The sequence below is a fragment of the Camelus bactrianus genome, chromosome 9 (assembly GCF_048773025.1).
Source record: "Camelus bactrianus isolate YW-2024 breed Bactrian camel chromosome 9, ASM4877302v1, whole genome shotgun sequence".
NCBI lineage: Eukaryota > Metazoa > Chordata > Mammalia > Artiodactyla > Camelidae > Camelus > Camelus bactrianus.
In genome coordinates this window covers 17,174,063-17,190,904 of record NC_133547.1, presented here as the reverse complement: position 1 = coordinate 17,190,904, position 16,842 = coordinate 17,174,063, and the positions used below count along the sequence as shown (strand labels likewise).

At 43.0% G+C, this 16,842-nt stretch overlaps 1 protein-coding gene across 1 annotated transcript in view; it reads left to right on the top strand.

The window, feature by feature from the left end:
* TDRD12 (tudor domain containing 12) overlaps positions 1–16,842 on the top strand; it is a 70,679-nt gene that overhangs the window by 39,342 nt on the left and 14,495 nt on the right. Inside the window, exons 11-22 of the mRNA XM_074370862.1 lie at positions 1,059–1,139; positions 2,495–2,555; positions 2,910–3,017; positions 5,134–5,319; positions 6,929–7,085; positions 7,581–7,708; positions 9,136–9,327; positions 9,564–9,692; positions 10,597–10,714; positions 11,331–11,470; positions 11,604–11,824; positions 14,092–14,191. Coding sequence (XP_074226963.1) covers positions 1,059–1,139; positions 2,495–2,555; positions 2,910–3,017; positions 5,134–5,319; positions 6,929–7,085; positions 7,581–7,708; positions 9,136–9,327; positions 9,564–9,692; positions 10,597–10,714; positions 11,331–11,470; positions 11,604–11,824; positions 14,092–14,191 — 1,621 coding nt within the window. The remainder of the gene's footprint in view (positions 1–1,058; positions 1,140–2,494; positions 2,556–2,909; positions 3,018–5,133; positions 5,320–6,928; positions 7,086–7,580; positions 7,709–9,135; positions 9,328–9,563; positions 9,693–10,596; positions 10,715–11,330; positions 11,471–11,603; positions 11,825–14,091; positions 14,192–16,842) is intronic.

Genomic DNA, 16,842 nt, shown 5'->3' with positions numbered 1-16,842 from the left:
CAGATCCCTCGGGTACAGAGGGCCGACTGTACTGCACCATCTTACAAAGTGTTACGGAGTCCAAACTTACTCGCTCGCCGTACAGCAGGCCAGTAAATCGGGAGACGAGGTGTTGGGGCAAGGAATAATGACTTTACTCGGAAAGCCAGTGGACTGAGAGGATGGCCAACTGCTGTCTTGGAGAACCATCCTACTCAAGTCAGAATTCAGGTTCCTTTTATACTAAAAAGGGGGTGGGGGTGTGCTTGGTTGTTGCAGACTTCTTGGTGTAGGAATTCTTTGTTCTTGGAGTTCTTTGTTCTTGCAGCTGTCCACGAGGGTCAGATCGTGGTGTCCCTGTAAACCTCCAAGAAAACAAATGTTATTTTCCATTCTGCAACTTGTTATCTTTATATAAGCACAAAAGTGTTAACATCCTTAATGGTCAGAGCCTTGAGAATAGGCTCTCCTGTATATTTCAGGCTAAAGGCAATGTTCTTTTTACAAAAGGTGCAGAGCTAGCAAGACTAAGCCTAGAAAACAGGGCACAGGGTTAAAGCCAAAGGAACAGATCTAATACGGAGTCAGAGCTGTTCTTTTGTGTTACCAAAGGACTGGAGCATCCTCGGATTTTGGTACCCGAGGGGCTCCTGGAACCAATCCCCTGCAGATACTGAGGGCGGCGACTGTGGGGTTTTGAAGTCTACATTCGCTACACAGATTTGCGACTCGGGCCACCCTCAGGTGAACACCGAGGAATAGAAGACAGTGGCAGCCAGGAAACGCTCCACGGTTCTGGTCTTTCGTGCTTTGACTTCTCTCCCTGTAGTTTTGTTCCTCGTCCTGCGTTGCTCGTAGAGGGAGGCTGTAGTGGGCTTGTTTCCTCTTGGCAGCACCAGGACCTGCAGAACGGTTTTCGTACTCGGGCTCCGCTTCACTTCTCGCAAAATGTGCTTCAGTTAATCAACTTGTTCCTCAGTGGTACTTCTTAAATTTTCTCCCAGAAAGTAAACATATTTTCAGGATTGGGGTGAATGGGCTCTAAAGGCTTTAATAAGTGGTTTTTGATTTCTTTCTAGTGCTTCCTATCAGAAGCCACCTGCAAAGCCGCTGAGGCTGGCTGAGAAGAGGGAGCACAATGAGAAGAATGGCTGTGTGAAGTATGGGGTTTTTCTTGGCCTAAATGTTCTATTGAAATAATTGTAATAAAATTATAAGCAGGAAGAATTTATGTATGACTTTATTATTAATTTCAAACCTGCATTCCCATAAAGTAAGTAAATATATTCATACACAGTGTCTTCTGTAGGCTTTGAAGCTTCTTCTTTTCCATTCACTGATTTTCCTGTTTGAAGCTTTGTTCCGCTGTAAACAGTCATCCTCCCCCTCCCGCTTCTCTTGGTAGCCTGAGCAGTTTTATGAAACAAATTAGATACAGTTGATCTTTTGAGGCTGTTGGTTTTATATGGGCTGGTGCTAGCTTGCTTCCCAGTTTCCGATGTTAAATAGGTCTGCCTCCTGCTGGAGAAACTATTTAATTATTTGCAGTGTGGAAGTGGGGGGGTTTGGTTTGGTTTTGTCCTGCCAGATTCACAAAGTATTCACTTACAGGTTATTAATAATAGGATGATAACTTCAATTTATACTTGTTTAATACACAAAATATTTTCATACCAGTTTTTATGATTTCTTTCCCTTCCAACCTAAAAACACTCTTACATTCCAAGTAACTACGGCTGCTCAGAAGCCACAGAGTGACAGTGTGTTTAAGACAGTTCATAAGTGGTTTAGGCCTGCTGTATCCACCAGCTGGCCTGGGATGACTGGGGAGGTGGTATTAACCTTGCAGCCACTCTGTGGCCCTGTGCCATCCTCTCCCCGAGCAGGAGCTCCTCACCATATCCAGGGCTGAGGGCTCTGAATGCTGCCATGGAGCCTATGGGTCTGGGAGTGGCTGTTAATGCACCAGAGTTGACATCCTCCTCCCTGGGCATCTGTCCCCCTAGTACCTGAAAGTTGTGGTACTACAAGAGGTTATTTTCCTAGGAGTAAAAGACCTTGCATTATCCATGCAGCTCATTTCTTTCAGCTAAATACCCTTGACTTAGAACTCCCTGATTAAGCGACATCAGTTGCTGTATCATTCTGTGGGTTCCAGGAAACCTGGAAGGTGTTCAGAATTAAACAGCAGAAAAGGAAGGAGACAATGGGTTTGTTTGAAGAAACGTGAGATGACCTCGTGATCATGCAGCCTTTCTCCTTGTCCAGAGAAGGTGGTCCTGGGATTGGTGATGCTCTGTCCACAGCTCGGGCTCAGAGGGGGAAGGGGCAGCACGGGACTGACAAGACCACCACGGTCCTTGTGCTGCAATAGACAAGGCCAAACAGATCGAGCAGTAATGTCGCAGCCATGTCTTGGGATAGATAGTTCATTTTGCCTCTGTCAAGGAAGAACTAAAATGAACCGTTTTTTTTTTTTTTCAAAAGTCAAATTACCCTTTTAACTATTTTACAGATTATTGCAGTTTCTAAATCCTGATCCTTTGAGAGCTGATGGAATCTCTGATCTGCAGCAGGTATTGTAGCTCCCCCTCCCCCCAAAAAAGAGAGAAAACTGTTTACTCTTTAAACCCCTCATCTTCCTCCCACTAGATGAGAAATTTCTTACGTGGAGGACTTTTCCTGATGCCATCCTTCTGGAAATTATCTAGTGAATTAATGGCTTTAGAGACGTGGCCCTTCTTCTGTTTGGGTGATGGATGCTCTTGCTTTCATTTTGGTAGCTTTGGTGGTTTCTTTGATAATCATATAAACCTAGGTTTTTACATTGGAATCAAGCTCTTGTATCTTCTTGTATCAAACCTCCATATCGCTCTTGGTGTGCTGTGCTAACACCGCAGGGCAGAGATGTCTAACGCCTGCGATCTTAGTTACAGAAGCTGAAGTCAGGCTCCCGGCAGCCCTTGGTGGTGCTGCGGAACAAGATCCAGCCCTGCTTATCCATTGACACGGCGCCACTCTCTGCAGACCTGAGAAAGGTGAAGGTGCTCAGACCAGACTCGTGGAGGAGTGCTGACCTGTCTTAACGTAGAAAGATTTTAATAAACGGTTCCGAGGTTACATTTGTATAATTTCTTTGCTTTTGGAGTTCTCTTTTAAGCTTGTGTTAATTCCTCATTTATTCGTAAGTCCAGGTTAACCTCTTATATAAGTGTGTAATTCTTTTGCAGAGAAACCTAAGTGCTTTTCTGCAATGGGTTTTCTGGTGTGCCTCTGGAAGGGGGCTTAGAAAGAACAGAAAATTGTCAGGGCAGTTAGAGTGTACTTAGCATTCTTTTCAAAATTGCTTTATTATAGCCCTGTGGTTTCACTTAGATCTACTTCCCTCTTGATATAAAAACAAGTATTTTTTTTTAATAAAGGAAAATAAAACCACAAGGATGAATAGAATGAGCGCAAAGTCTTTAGTGGACAGGAAATTCCTGCAGGCTCTTAGAAGATGGAAACAGGCATCCGAGATGGCTGACCACATTGAGGGAGGAGTGATGTGCGGAAGGGCGTGAACTTGTTCAGCCTGCTTCCTGCACATCCACAGCCAGGTTCTCAGAAGGGGGGCTGGGGGCTCTGTTCGGAGAAACTGAATGGCCCTGGAGGATGACGTTCAGGTGATGCTGTTTTGAATCCTCCCAGCAAATAAAAATGCCTGCTTGCCGCCTGTTTTCCTGCAGTGATGTGACTCCCACGTGGTGGCGAGCTTTGCTCTGCCTGCAGATCTAGACCGCTTTTTAGGGTCCTCCTCAATGTGAACAGACATCTGGGATTGTTGCACACTGGAAGAAAACCTTTCCCTTAAAAACAAAACAAAGCAAAGACCAGAACAAACTCTGAAAGAAACAATGTAAGGAGCAAAAGAAAACAAATATCCTCAGAGATAAGAGAAGATACTGCGTGGATTTAGCAATAATAACAAGGTCCTGTAAAAAAGGAACAGCCAGAAAAAGGGTTGTTAGAAATTCAAAATGCTATAGGAATAAAAAAACATAAGATGTGAGAGGTAAGATAGAAGCTAACTATCAGAAAGTAGAACAAAAAGACAAAGAGATGGAAATGGGGTGGGGGAGAGAATTTGAGGGTCAGTTTGAGGTCTCACGTCTCAATGGGATTTCCAGAAAGAACAACGAAAGAGGGCAGAAAATTCTGAGAAGAATAACACATGAACACTTCCTAGACTTAGTGGATATGACTTTGTAAAATTAGAAGTTTGCCGACCGCAGATCCAGCACAACGGAGGAAGGAGCACGAGCGAATAGACGTGTTGCTGTGAAGCATCTAAAACTTGGGATTCTGGGAGCATGAAAGCTTCCAGGAAGAAGAAACTGGTCCCGCAGCAGGGTCAGGAATCAGAATGACTTCAAGCTTCTCCACAGTTTTTCAGAGAAACCCTGGCTCCGAAATTCTGGTGATAAGTTATTTTCAACATAGAGGTCTAAACTCAGACCATCAGTGACGTGTGAGGGTAGAGCGGAAACATTTTCAGACATGCTCTAGTCTCAGTTTTTTTTTTTTTTTTTCCCTCTGTACCCTTTTGTCAAGAAGCTGCCAAAACTTGTTCTCCACCAAACCAAGGAAGTCAACCGAGAAAGTTGCAGAGAAAAGGGTGATGAAGGAGGATCCCAGGATGGCAGCTGGGTCCAGGGCCTCCCCAGAGAGAACGGTGCTGACGGCTCCAGCCCTTTGGAAGCTAGTGAGGATGGACAGCTCTCCTCTGTGGAACATTTGGGAGGTTTCGGTGACAAATTACACAGAAAAATAAGCAAGCGAAGGCAGGTTTTTAAAAAGCTTTATGAGTGGAGCTGATGCATCAGCGGATTATCAGAAGAAAGAGGAGAAGCCGCATCCTTGCTCTGGTGAGCTTTAAGCACCTGGTCCATCAACAGGCTGCTTGTTAGATCCTTTAAGTTTGAAGCCCAGAAAAGCAAGAGCCTTTGAGCAGGAGTCCGGTGCTAGAAAAGATTCAGGGGGACTTAAGTTAGGTCTTGGGAAATACCAGATTGAGCAGTGTGTACTCATCACTGGGGTCAAGTGAACGCTGAGCAGGCGTTTGTTGGTTTTCTGTGCTTTATTGTGGTTTTGGTTGTGATTGCTGTTTTATAGGCTCTTCAAAGGAATAAGTTTCCGGGACCCAGCCACACTGAGTCTTACTCTTGGCCTCCCATAGCACGTGGCTGTGATGTGGTGGTCGTTTCTCATTGTGGAAATGATCCTCTGTTGTACCTTCCACCATTGCTTACAATTTTGCAAACTGGGGCCTGCTACAAGTCACTACCAAGCAGAAACGGAGTAAGTTGAAGACAATTTTGTTTTGCAATAAAATGGATTACATTTTTACTTTATATCTTGACACCTAACCTTTGGTAAAGCATACGTTACATTAAAACTGGCAGGGCAGAAATTGTCCTATGAGAAACTCTTAACACAGTGACTGGTTCTTGTCGAGAGCCCCTAGTTATGGGCCATCGGCTGGGACAGGAGAATCCTGGCTTTTGGGGGATGAATATACAGTTTATAGAATTATTTCATTGATTGGATTCATCTAATTGTCATGGCAGCCCTTTAAGATGGTCAGGCCACAGTATTGTTTTCAGTGTTTGATAGATGAGAGCGTTAAGCTCATGAGAAGTCACTGGTAAAAGTTCTTAAAAGCTGACGAGTGTGACAAGAAATGGGATTCAAATTTCAGTTTTTTGCCATCTTGTCCTCTATAAATTATTTTCACAGCACCCCACACTGTTTTATAATCCTGCTTTATTCTTCCCACGTGTAAGAATTGGAAAATAGCTGAGAAGGATGATGGAAAGGAGAGAAACCGGGTGTGAGGATCAAATGGTGGTGGGGGAGTGACGTCTGCTTTGCTGGGCTTCGGCTGCTAGGTGAACTCACGTGTGAACTCGTGTGTGAGACCCTTGTCTCGGGCTTATCTCGAAAGATACACTACATACAGATAGTTCTGCCACTCGTTATTAGGTGAAAAATGGAAGTACTAAAAGACACTTAGAATTTCATTTTAGGAAAGATACTGGTTTATTTTTCTAATTATGCCATGTAGTTTAATGAGTTCCCTCTGGAAATCTGCATCGGCTGTGTTATGATGGATTCATTTCTATTGCTCAGTAAGTTAGCAGCTGAACGCTGCTGGTGAGCCGCAGCTTGTGCTGAGGTAGAACCCTGGCGGGGCCAGAAGGGGATGTCTGGGTTTTGCCCCTTGTGTCCATCTTGCTTTTTCTGATTCTCCGCAGTCAACCTGCATTTAGGTGTGAGCCCTTGAAGCTGGTAGCTGCCTGGATCTGCATCAAAGAAAGAGGAGACTCGTTCTTGTCTTGAGTTAATTGAGGCCGTGTGTCCAGGAAGGTGTTGGGCAGGCAGTGCACCTTCAGGTGATACGCGTGGGATAGTGGAGAGCAGGGTTCAGGTGGTGCAGTAGGAACCCTCATCTCCTAAGGAAGAGAGGTTAACCTTTTTAAAGTCCCCTTTTAGGAGGCTGTTAGTTCATCCTTGTGCTTGGGAGTAGGTGCTCTGGAGCCAGATTACCTGGCTGTAAATCCTGTTGCTATACCATACATAGCTGTGCAGCCTTGAGCAACTGACTTCACCTCTCTGTGCTTTAGGTTCCTCATCTGTGAAACGAGGTGGTAATCAGCCTCACTCTATAAGGGAACTCTAAGGACTAAATGACTTAATACTTGTGCGTCGTTAAACTCGTCCTAGCAAAATGCGAGCCAGCGTGCTTATGTCCATTCTGCTGAGCCTCCCTGACCTGTATGACAGTGATGTTAGCAAAAACGTGCATGGTGCTTCCTGCGTGCGAGGAGATATTCATGCGTGCTGTGCATATACTGTCTTTGATTCCTAACTTTTGTCCAGAATTACGTGAATGTCTGTGTCTTTGCAGCCTCTGGCAGTCATCGTATGCCCCGGCTGGAAAAAGGCCCAGTTTATTTTTGCATTACTGGGAGACTACAGCACATCCTCCAGGCCGCTGCATCCTATGTTGCTGACAGTCGGACTCCACAAAGACGAAGCCAAAAATCTGAAGCTTCCAAGAGGGTGTAAGCACTCTCTCCAGGGTGTTTGGTTTCCCCTGGAGGACACCGTGGGCCCCGCTCAGGCAGGCCTGGAGCTGCCGCCGACACGGGGCCCATGTGCGATCAGCCAGCCGTCACTAGTCCAGACCTCACTTTCCAAGTCCCGATCCCTGAGGGTGGTGAAGCTTTGGTCTTGGCTCACATCTGTTTCACTGAAAAAACTGTCTATTCGTTTATCAACTATTTATTCATTTACAGACCTTCTGTTTGTTAGATGTTGACTAAAACTGTCCCCCTGCCTTTCAGAACCTGAAAGTCTTGTGGGAGCCCAGGTGTTCAATCAGACAGTGACAGGGTTAGCCCGGGCAGGCCTCCTGTCTCACCCACCCAAGCAATAAAAACAGGTTTTTATTTCGTTAGAAAGCATTTCTAGAAAGTCTGCGGAACCTTAGCAAAGGCAATGTTAGGAAAACCTGTGGGAAACCTAAAATGTTAATTGCTTTTTCTTTTCAAATGTAGGCGATGTGATTATTACTACACCCCACAGCCTCCTGAGGCTTCTCCAGTATCAAAGCTTGTTATTCCTTAGACTCTGTCACCTCGTTTTGGATGAGGTGGAAGTACTGTTCTCTGAAGCCAACGAGCAAGTGAGTATGGCATTCACTGAGATGTTGTTACCACTCAGATATATGCATAACTAAAATCTTCGCTGCTTTTAGGAAGTAGGAAATTTGTCGAGTTGGGAAGAAGCCGGTTAATCTGAAAATTTTTTCCCTTTAACTTCTATAATTAAGAAGAAAGAACATTTATCTGAATTTTCTTCCCAACGTTAAAGTTCTCTTTGAAGAGCAAAAATTCTTTTCCTAGGAAGATTTTCTAAAATTCTTAATATTTTTCTGGTTATGGAAGCAATCATTTTTATTTTAGAAAATTTGAGAAATCGAGAACACCACTTGAAAAACCCCCGTCATCCATAATCTTACACTGTTACTATTTTGTTTTATTTTCACTGTTACTATTTTAGAATTTTTTTTTGTAATTCTTGTGTCTGTTGATACATATAATTAATAATGTCAGGAACTTATTTTATGTGTTAGTTTGCAACTTGCATTTTTCAGTAAATAGCATTTTGAGTGTTGCTACTAATGGTTCTCCAGCACGATTGTTACCAGCCATAGTAGTGAATCCTTTGGGCATAGCATAATTTATTTTATAATTGTCTTATATTTGGACATTTAGCATCATTTGTGTGTATATGTGTGTGTCTGAAGAAACACATCTTTTTTGTACATGTTTTTCTTAGAATAAATTCCTAGGAAGGGGATCAATGGATCAACGGCTATGAATTCTTCTAAGGCATTTGTTGGAAGCAGTGTAACATGATGGCCCACAGCATTCATTTGGGAGCGGTGATAGCCCCAGGTTCACGTCCCAGCCTTGTTGCTTACTGACCGTGTGGGCCTGTGCAGAGCTTCTGAGCTCCTCGAAAGTCTCAGTTCTTATTTGCAAAAGTAATATCTGGAACCAGTGCCTTGTGCAGTGGCCTTTCTGAAAGCATAGACCGATGGGCACTCCCTTAAGCCATGGGCTGCCAGGCCACCCTCTGAGCACCCCTGGTAGTAGGGGACCTTAGTCCAGCTTTCTTTTCCAGGCTAGGATTTAAACGTGGCATCTGATTTGCTTAATCTCTGTTTCCTTGATTACTTTGTTGAACTGAGCGTTAACTCATACTGTCTGCTTGTGCCCGTTCCTTTGTGAGCTGTTCGTTCATTTCCCTGGCTGATTTTCTTTCTCTGGGATCGTCTTTTTCTCATTGGTTTGTAGAAGTTTTTAGATAAGGATGTTAATCCTTTGTTATCTGTGTTACACATACTTACCCAGATGTTGTTTGTTTTCATTTTGTCTGTACTTAACATTTTTTCCTTTTTAGTTTTTTTCTTTGCCTTTATGTTTAAAGGCCTTCCTTCCCCATTCTGAGAACAGAAACCATACATTCTTTACCTTTTATGTTCTGTCCAACTGATTACTAGTCTCCTTTGAAATAAAAATGAAATTAATTGTACTAATTTTTCAGATGTTTGCTATATTAGATAACTTCAAAAAAAATATTGACATTGAAGAAAGGGAATCTGCTCCACATCAGATTGTTGCAGTTGGAGTTCACTGGGATCGACATACAGAGCAGTTAATCAGAGAGTTCATGAATGACCCCTACGTCGTGATCACGGCCATGGAGGAGGCTGCCCTCTACGGCGATGTGCAGCAGGTGCTGGGCGTGGGCATGGGCGGCGGGGGCTGAGGAACACGAGCCCGTGACCTTTGTTCATGGCCTCATATTAAAAGGATATAGTGTTAATTTCATACGCAGAAACGTAATTGTGTATTTATATCGGTTTCCTGTACCTTATCTTCTATTAAAATTATGACTTACCTATGAAAAGTAAAACTGGGGCACATTGAACATTTTTAAAAAATCACACTGTGACTACATTTTATTACCAGGTAGTACACCTTTGCCTGGAATGCGAAAAAACCTCTACTTTGCTCCAAACTCTTGATTTCATTCCAAGTCAGGCACAAAAGACCTTGATCTTCACCTGTTCTGTAGCTGAAACAGAAGTAGTGTGTAAGGTGAGCCCTTCCACACAGTAAACATTCTTATTGTTTGTTTAAACTATGTGGAATCTTATCATTAGAGAGTTACCAGGGTAGTTAAATATTTGACAGGGAAATAAACTTTTATGAGTTCAGCAACCATCAGAACGGGCTGTGGCACAGAGTAGTGGTGGCAGTGACAAGGGACAGCAGGGGGCCTGGCTGAGAGGAGGGACCAGGTGGGTGGGTGGGGCCAGCCTCCGCATCCAGGAGAGCGGTCCCCTAGGGGAACAGTGCTTTATACCTTGTCCTGCTGGAGCATTAAGAGAAGTCGATTCATGAAGAAGTGGCAACATCTTCTGTACCGTACTTCTGTTTAAGAAAATAGAGACAGTAACACTAAAATAGATCATCATGTAGCCAGAAAAGCCAAATGAATTGGTTAAAGGTGTATTTAATCTAATTGTGTATAAATTAATACTAGCACGGAGAAACGAGGCCAGATACAAAATAAAAGGCACGGTTGTGCATCCAACTTTCCGCAGTAATAAACTAGCAGGTGTACTGGAAAAGCCACTCTTGACAGTGGTGCCATAAATGTGGTGTATACACGTACATATGCCTGCAGACACCTGTGTAGGTAAGCGTGCATACATGCAGGCATATATATGTGTACATATATGTATGTACCCGTTATTGTAAAAGGAAGGAAAATGGTTTTAGCAAAATAATGTTTGTTTCACTGGAGCAAGTTTTTAGGTTGAAACTATAGAATTTTGAAAATACATTTATTTAAATTTGCAATCACCTCAGTCTGAGAGTTAGTGGTAATACCCTCACAGATAATTTTAAATGGTTTATATTGATAAGTATTGATGGAAAATTGTCTCCAAGCAATGTGTTCCGGAGTGTGAACCAGCCTCTTTGGCTTCGTCTTTAGGTAGTAGAGAGCAGTTCCATATTTTGCTTGAAGATGCATAAAGAAATGGCTTTTAATTTTAAAAGTGTTTTAGAACAGTGGAAGAAGAAGTTAAGTTATGGCTCTCACATTGTATTAGGTAAGTGTCTTAATTTCTACTTGTATTTTGAGAAGGCTGAGCTAGTAGGAATTAATGTCTTCATTTACTTATCCCCTCCCCAAATTTCTCACCATTTCCCAGATTTATTGAGAATCTATTAGTAAAGTTAATTTCAAAGTGAAAGTTCACCTCGACTGAGATTCTGACGTTGAGGTGGATCCAGGTGTCTGCCGGGTCTCAGGGCAGTAGGCAGAACCCTTAGCGTAGACATGCTCCCTGGAGTTCCAGCTTAAGGACCACTGTCACATATGTATGTATGCCTATGATGAAACTTGTCCTAAGTGATTGTTAGACTTAATATTGGAAATATAAAAGTCAAAATGTGTAAAATAAGTGAAAACTACATGGACAGCCTTAATTTGTAATAGAGGCATTTTTTCAAGTTAAAAAGGGGGACCACTTTTCTCTGGAATTTTAACTATTGGGCTTTGGAATTTTGTGAAAGAAAAAAATGGGAAAGAAGTTTCTTTGCATCTAACAAGCAAAATGCAATAAAGAAATGTGTTGAGATGTGGCTCCTGGAATTGCTCTGTAAAACACGTGCAGTAAGTAAGAGTCCAGCCCCGTTGGAAATTGTCGGAATCCTTTTCTCCAGCCTTAACAGATGACTGTGTACCACTTCTGGCCATCACTGATGCCACCTGTGTGATCCACTTCAGCTTTCCTTCCTCGCCCAGAATTTTTGGTGGACGCCTGTATTGCATGTCCGATCATTTTCAGAGTTTAACGGAACAGGTTTGATTGATTTTTACTACCTTTTAACATTCCATTGTCATTTTCCATGTCGTGACAAATTCAGAGTCCACAAAGTTTCATTGTTTAGAGTGGGATGGATGATCCATTTCCTTTATTTACCCCCGTTTTTAAGGGTTCTCCTGCAGAACAGGGAGATAAAAAAACCAAATCTGTCTTGCTGCTGACGGAGAGAAACGCATGCCACGCAGTTGGTGTCCTGCACTACTTGGAGCGAGCAGATGCCAAGATCCCTTCAGAGCTGTATGAGTTTACTGCGGGGATTCTGGAAGCCAAAGAAGATAAAAAAGCCAGAAGGCCTCTTTGTCCGTATCTTAAGGCTTTTGGTTTTTGCAAGTAAGCCAGTCATCTTTTGAAAATCTTTTTAATGTGTTTTTTTTTTTTTTGGAGGGGGAGATAACTAGATTTATTCCTTCCTCCCTCCTTCCTTCCCTCCCTCCCTCTTTCTTTCTTTTTGTTTCCCAGGACCTCGTGCATTCTAAGCACACACTCTACCATTGAGCTGTACCCTCCCTCCCAAGTCATCTTTTTTTTTTAATTGAAATACAGCATACAGGAAAATGCACAGATGATAAATTGACAGCTTGGTGCTTGTTCCATACGTATGCAGCCGTGTAAACCTCCACCGGGCTCTGCGGGAGCCCCTCAGAGACCCCTCCTGCCCTTCCCAATTTTCCCTTCCTCCAGAAGTAACCACCCTCATGATGTCTATCAACATGGACTAATTTTGCTTGTTTTTGAACTTTCTATAAATGCAGTTGCAGTACATTCAACCTACTGTCTGTGGCGTTCATCTATGTTGTTGCACATATTGGTGTTTTATTTATTTATCTTGTGGCTCAGAATTCCATTGTGTGAGTATGTCACAAGGTGTGTATCCACACGCCTGTTGATGGGCCTGTGAGGTGTGTTATGTACAAAGCTGCTGTGGGTTCTTGTACGTGGCTTTTTGTGGAAATACGCACCCATTTCTCTTGGGTATTTACTTTGGAATGGGATTGCCGGGTCGTGGGCTAGACGTGTGTTTAGCTTTGCCGAGGTGGTTGGCCACTTCACGACCCCTCAGTAGTGCGTGAGAGAGTTTGAATGGCTCCGTATCCTCACCAACACTCAGTATTCATGACAGTGTGGGAGTAAGCCGTCGTGGTTTTCATTTGTGTTTCCCTGATGATTAATGATGCTGTATGTCTTTTTATATGATCGTGGGACACTTGACCATCCTCTTTTTGTGAAGTGCCTGTTCAGGTCTTCTGCCCATTTTTAAAATGGGTTGTGTCTTGGTTTGTAGGAGTGATTTGTCTATTCTAGATATAACTGCGTTGAGAATATCTTCTCCCAGCCCGTGGTTTGCCTTTTTACTCTATTAAGAGTCTTTCACTGAACAGACGTTTTTAATTTTGATGACGTGTTTTATGGTTGCTGTTTCCAAGCATCCTTGTCTATCTCCAGGTCATGAAGACATTCTTCTGTATTTTCTTCTAGAAGCTTTATCGAGTTAGCTTTTACATTTAGCTATTTACATTTTACATTTGCATTTTACATTTAGATTATACATATAATCTATTTTGACTTAATGTTTGTATACAGTGTTTGATGTGGGGCAAGGTTTACTTTTTTCTATATGAATAATCTTGTGCTCCAGCATTCTGTATTTAAAACATCATTGTGTTCAAACTGAGTTGGTGCCTTTGACGTAACCAGATGACAGTACACGTCCGTTTGTGGACTCTCTCTGTTACACTGGTCTGTTCGTCTGTTCTCTCACCAGCACTACACGTTCTTAAGTACAGTAGCGGGTAGTGAGTCTTGGGAAGTGGTACATAAGTCCTCCACCTCTGCTCTTCTTTGTGATTGTTTCGGCTATTTTGAATCTACCGCATCTCCATATTCATTTTAAAATAGGCTTATCAGTTTCTTCAAAAACATTGCTGGAATTTTAATGACAACTGCATTGATTCTGTGAATCAATTTGGGAGGCATGGATATTGTAACAGTCATGCGCCTTCTCGGGGATCCCGACACAATCACTCTACTTGATGGGTGTGCCTCTGGGACTGGGTGGATATCTGATAGATGTCTACTGGATTGAACTTAATTTTAAGATAACTGTTGACATTAACTATTTTGAATTATGGTACATTAAATAGGTTATCAGCAGCAATTTCCACTATGCCTTTAAGTAAAATACGGACCTTTAAAACTGAAGCTTTAACTGTTTCTCAGTTTGGGTCACAGAATGGCTCCTGGTTTAGAGGTTAATTGGCCTCAGTTGTGGGTTATGGTGATGTGTTTCTGATTCAAAATCTTTATTTGGGAAGTCCTTTGTGTTCATTTACATACTGCATTTAAGAATGTCTAGAGAAATAATGCAGTAACTTTGTCCTTTAAGTTTACACAGTGTCAAATTTTAGGACCCCTTTCCACGTACTCACATGTGGTTAGTGTCATCTAAGGGATTTTAAATGGTTACTTAACTTTAAAGCATTTGAAATACAAATTCTCTGATTTTGATTATAGATTAATTTTCCTGAAGAATACTTTAAAAGCTATGTTCAAAAAAATGTTTTTTTCTGATTTTAAAATCTTGTTACTGTTTTTTTCAGGAACGAAAGGATCTGTCCTGATCGACACCATGTTAATCCCGAAGTAGACATGCCGAGGAGATTATCCAACCAAGCTCTTCCAATGTTAGGATACATAAAAGTAAGTTCTGTTAAAGGCCGCTTTGTCCAAAGATTAATGTCATTGTTAATGAACGTTTTTCATTTTTTAAGTGGTAGAATTTAATAGAACGTCATTATGACATGACAGTATTAATGTACCGCCGTTAATCTGGCAATAGACACAAGTTCATAGGATGTGCCTTATTCTAAGGTGCCAGCTTGTTTAGAAAACCAAGGTCAAATTGGGAAAATAAACTCCTTAAACAATTTAGAGATTTTTTAAAGTTCTATTTTGAGAAAGAAAGTTGTTTCCCTTTGGGAACTGTTAAAATAAGACGGTGATTACACGAATCTTTTCATTACATTCATGATCATTCCTTTGGGGGAGATTATGAGCTGTAGTTGGAGTTGCTGTCTGTCTGAGTGCTAAGCGTTTGTCACTTCCCTTGGAATTTTTTTTATTGCTCTGTTCCTTTCCTTTTGGGCTTGAGTGTCCTGCTTTCACCTGCCCTTTCCCTGTTACATTCATTCGGGCTTGTGCCCCTTCTTGTGTGGCTGCGCTGTACAGGGGTCCTGGGGCTGTTGTACAGATGCCACAGCCTGGGTGACTTAAAACCAACACACACTGATTCTCTCACAGTCCTGGAAGCCAGAGTCCGAAAGCCTGGTGTCAGCAGGGCTGTGCTCCCTCTGAGGACTCTGGAGGACAGTCCTCTCCCTGCCGCCGCCTCCTTCCCTCGGCTCCAGGCGCTCCGCGGCCTGTCTTAGCGTGAAGCCCCATCACTCCAGCCCCTTCCTGCGTCCTCACGCTCCCCTCCCCTCGCTCTCCCTGCCATTTCCACAGGGAGCCCGCCCAGATAATCCAGAGTGATCTCCCCATCCTGAGAGACTTAGTTACATCTGCAAGAGGTCACAGTCACAGATCCTGGGAGCTAGCAGAGACATAGTTTTCTTTGGGGTAAAAGGGAGCACCATTCAACCCAGTACAGTTTTCGTTAGCGAAATTATTTTTTAATTTCTGATTCTTTCCCAAGTTCTTTTACCTAATTTCTACATTTAAAAATTCTGATTTATGTTGTTCTTTTATATCATATGTCATTTTCTTAATTAACAAGCTACAAGGGCAGCTAGTTTTGTGGCCGCATCTTTCTGGTGCTTTCATTGTCTGTAGCGGCTGTCATTCTCCTCTTTTTTATTTTTATAGCTTAATGTGGGATTTGACCTTGATACTTTGCTGTTACTCATTTTTAGACAAAATTCCTTTTCCTTAAATTTAAGAGGGAGGTGTGGGGCAGGGTAACTTTTCTAATCTCACAGAGTTTCTGTTTCTGTTGTTTCCATGTCTTATTTAAAAAAAAAATGTGGAGAGGCAGTTTCTGAGACTTGTGCGATTCCCGGGCTCTGTGCCCTTCCCCGACGTGTATCTGGCCCTTGGCTTCCTTCGTCTCTCTTGTCCCCGGGTGGACAGTGTGGGGATTTCACAGGGGCCCAGCCTTCACCCCCCATCAGAGTGGGTGGGAGCCCTCCACTTTGAGCTGCCGGGTCACGCGGGCCCGCCGTGCCCAGGGATCACCTGCCACCGCCGTGGAACCTCCTGTCCTTGGTCCCTCGTTCACGCTCTTGCCTCCCCGTGCTGCGTCCTGCACAGGCACCAGTGCCGCCCAGGTCTCATGATGGGTGGTTTTACTCACCTGCTATTTCTGTTGTTGTTCAAGTTAATAATTTTATTTTTTAGCATATTTTCAGTTTTACAGAAAAAACTGAGCAGAAAACACAGTTTCCCTTGTATTCTTCACATCCACCCACCACCAGTTTTCCCTATTAACATCTTGCGTTAGTGCAGTGCACGTGTGGTAACTGATGAGCCAATATGGAGACGTTGTTATTACCTAAATTAAGGTTCCCTCCTTGTAGTGTACAGGCTGTGGATTTTGCCAAATGGGTAATGACACATACGCACCATTACAATGTCACACAGAGCACCTTCACTGCCCTGACACCCCCTGTGCTCCCCCATCCACCCCTTTCCCTCTTCCCCAGAACCCCCAGCAATCACCCATCCTTTTACTGTCTCTGTAGTTTTTTGCCTTTTTCCAAATGTCATTAGTTGCAGTCGTACAGTATGTGGATCTTTTACTTACTGTGTTAAACTTATCCCTAGTATTTCATGGTTTGGGATGTCATTCTTAATGCTGTTTTTTTCTTCAACTTCATTTTCTAGTTGTTTTAGAAATGCAGTTGATTTTTGGTGGGGAGGGTGTAGCTCAAGTGATAAAGCACATGCTTAGCATGCATGAGGTCCTGGGCATCAATCCCCAGTACCTCCTATAAGGATAAATAAATAAACAAACCTAATTACTTCCCCCCACCTAAATAAATAAAAGAAATGCACTTGATTTTCGTATCCTTACCTTGTGTCCTGCAGCCATAACAGACTGAACTAGTTACATGCAGGATGACTGGGGAGAGTGGAACCAAACCCAGTGGGGAGGTGTGTGACCGGAAGGGACCCTCCCATGTGCCCAGGACTGAGGGGCTTCCCACCATGAGAGACGTTGGGTGTTGGAACAGGGCAAGTTGGTCACCTGTCGGGAGGCCTCATGCTCTCCCCCTCATTTAGGAGGGTCTGGGCCCCAAGCTGCTGCTTTCCGCCTCCATCCTGCCAGCTTTACGTGTCTGTAGATGTGCTGA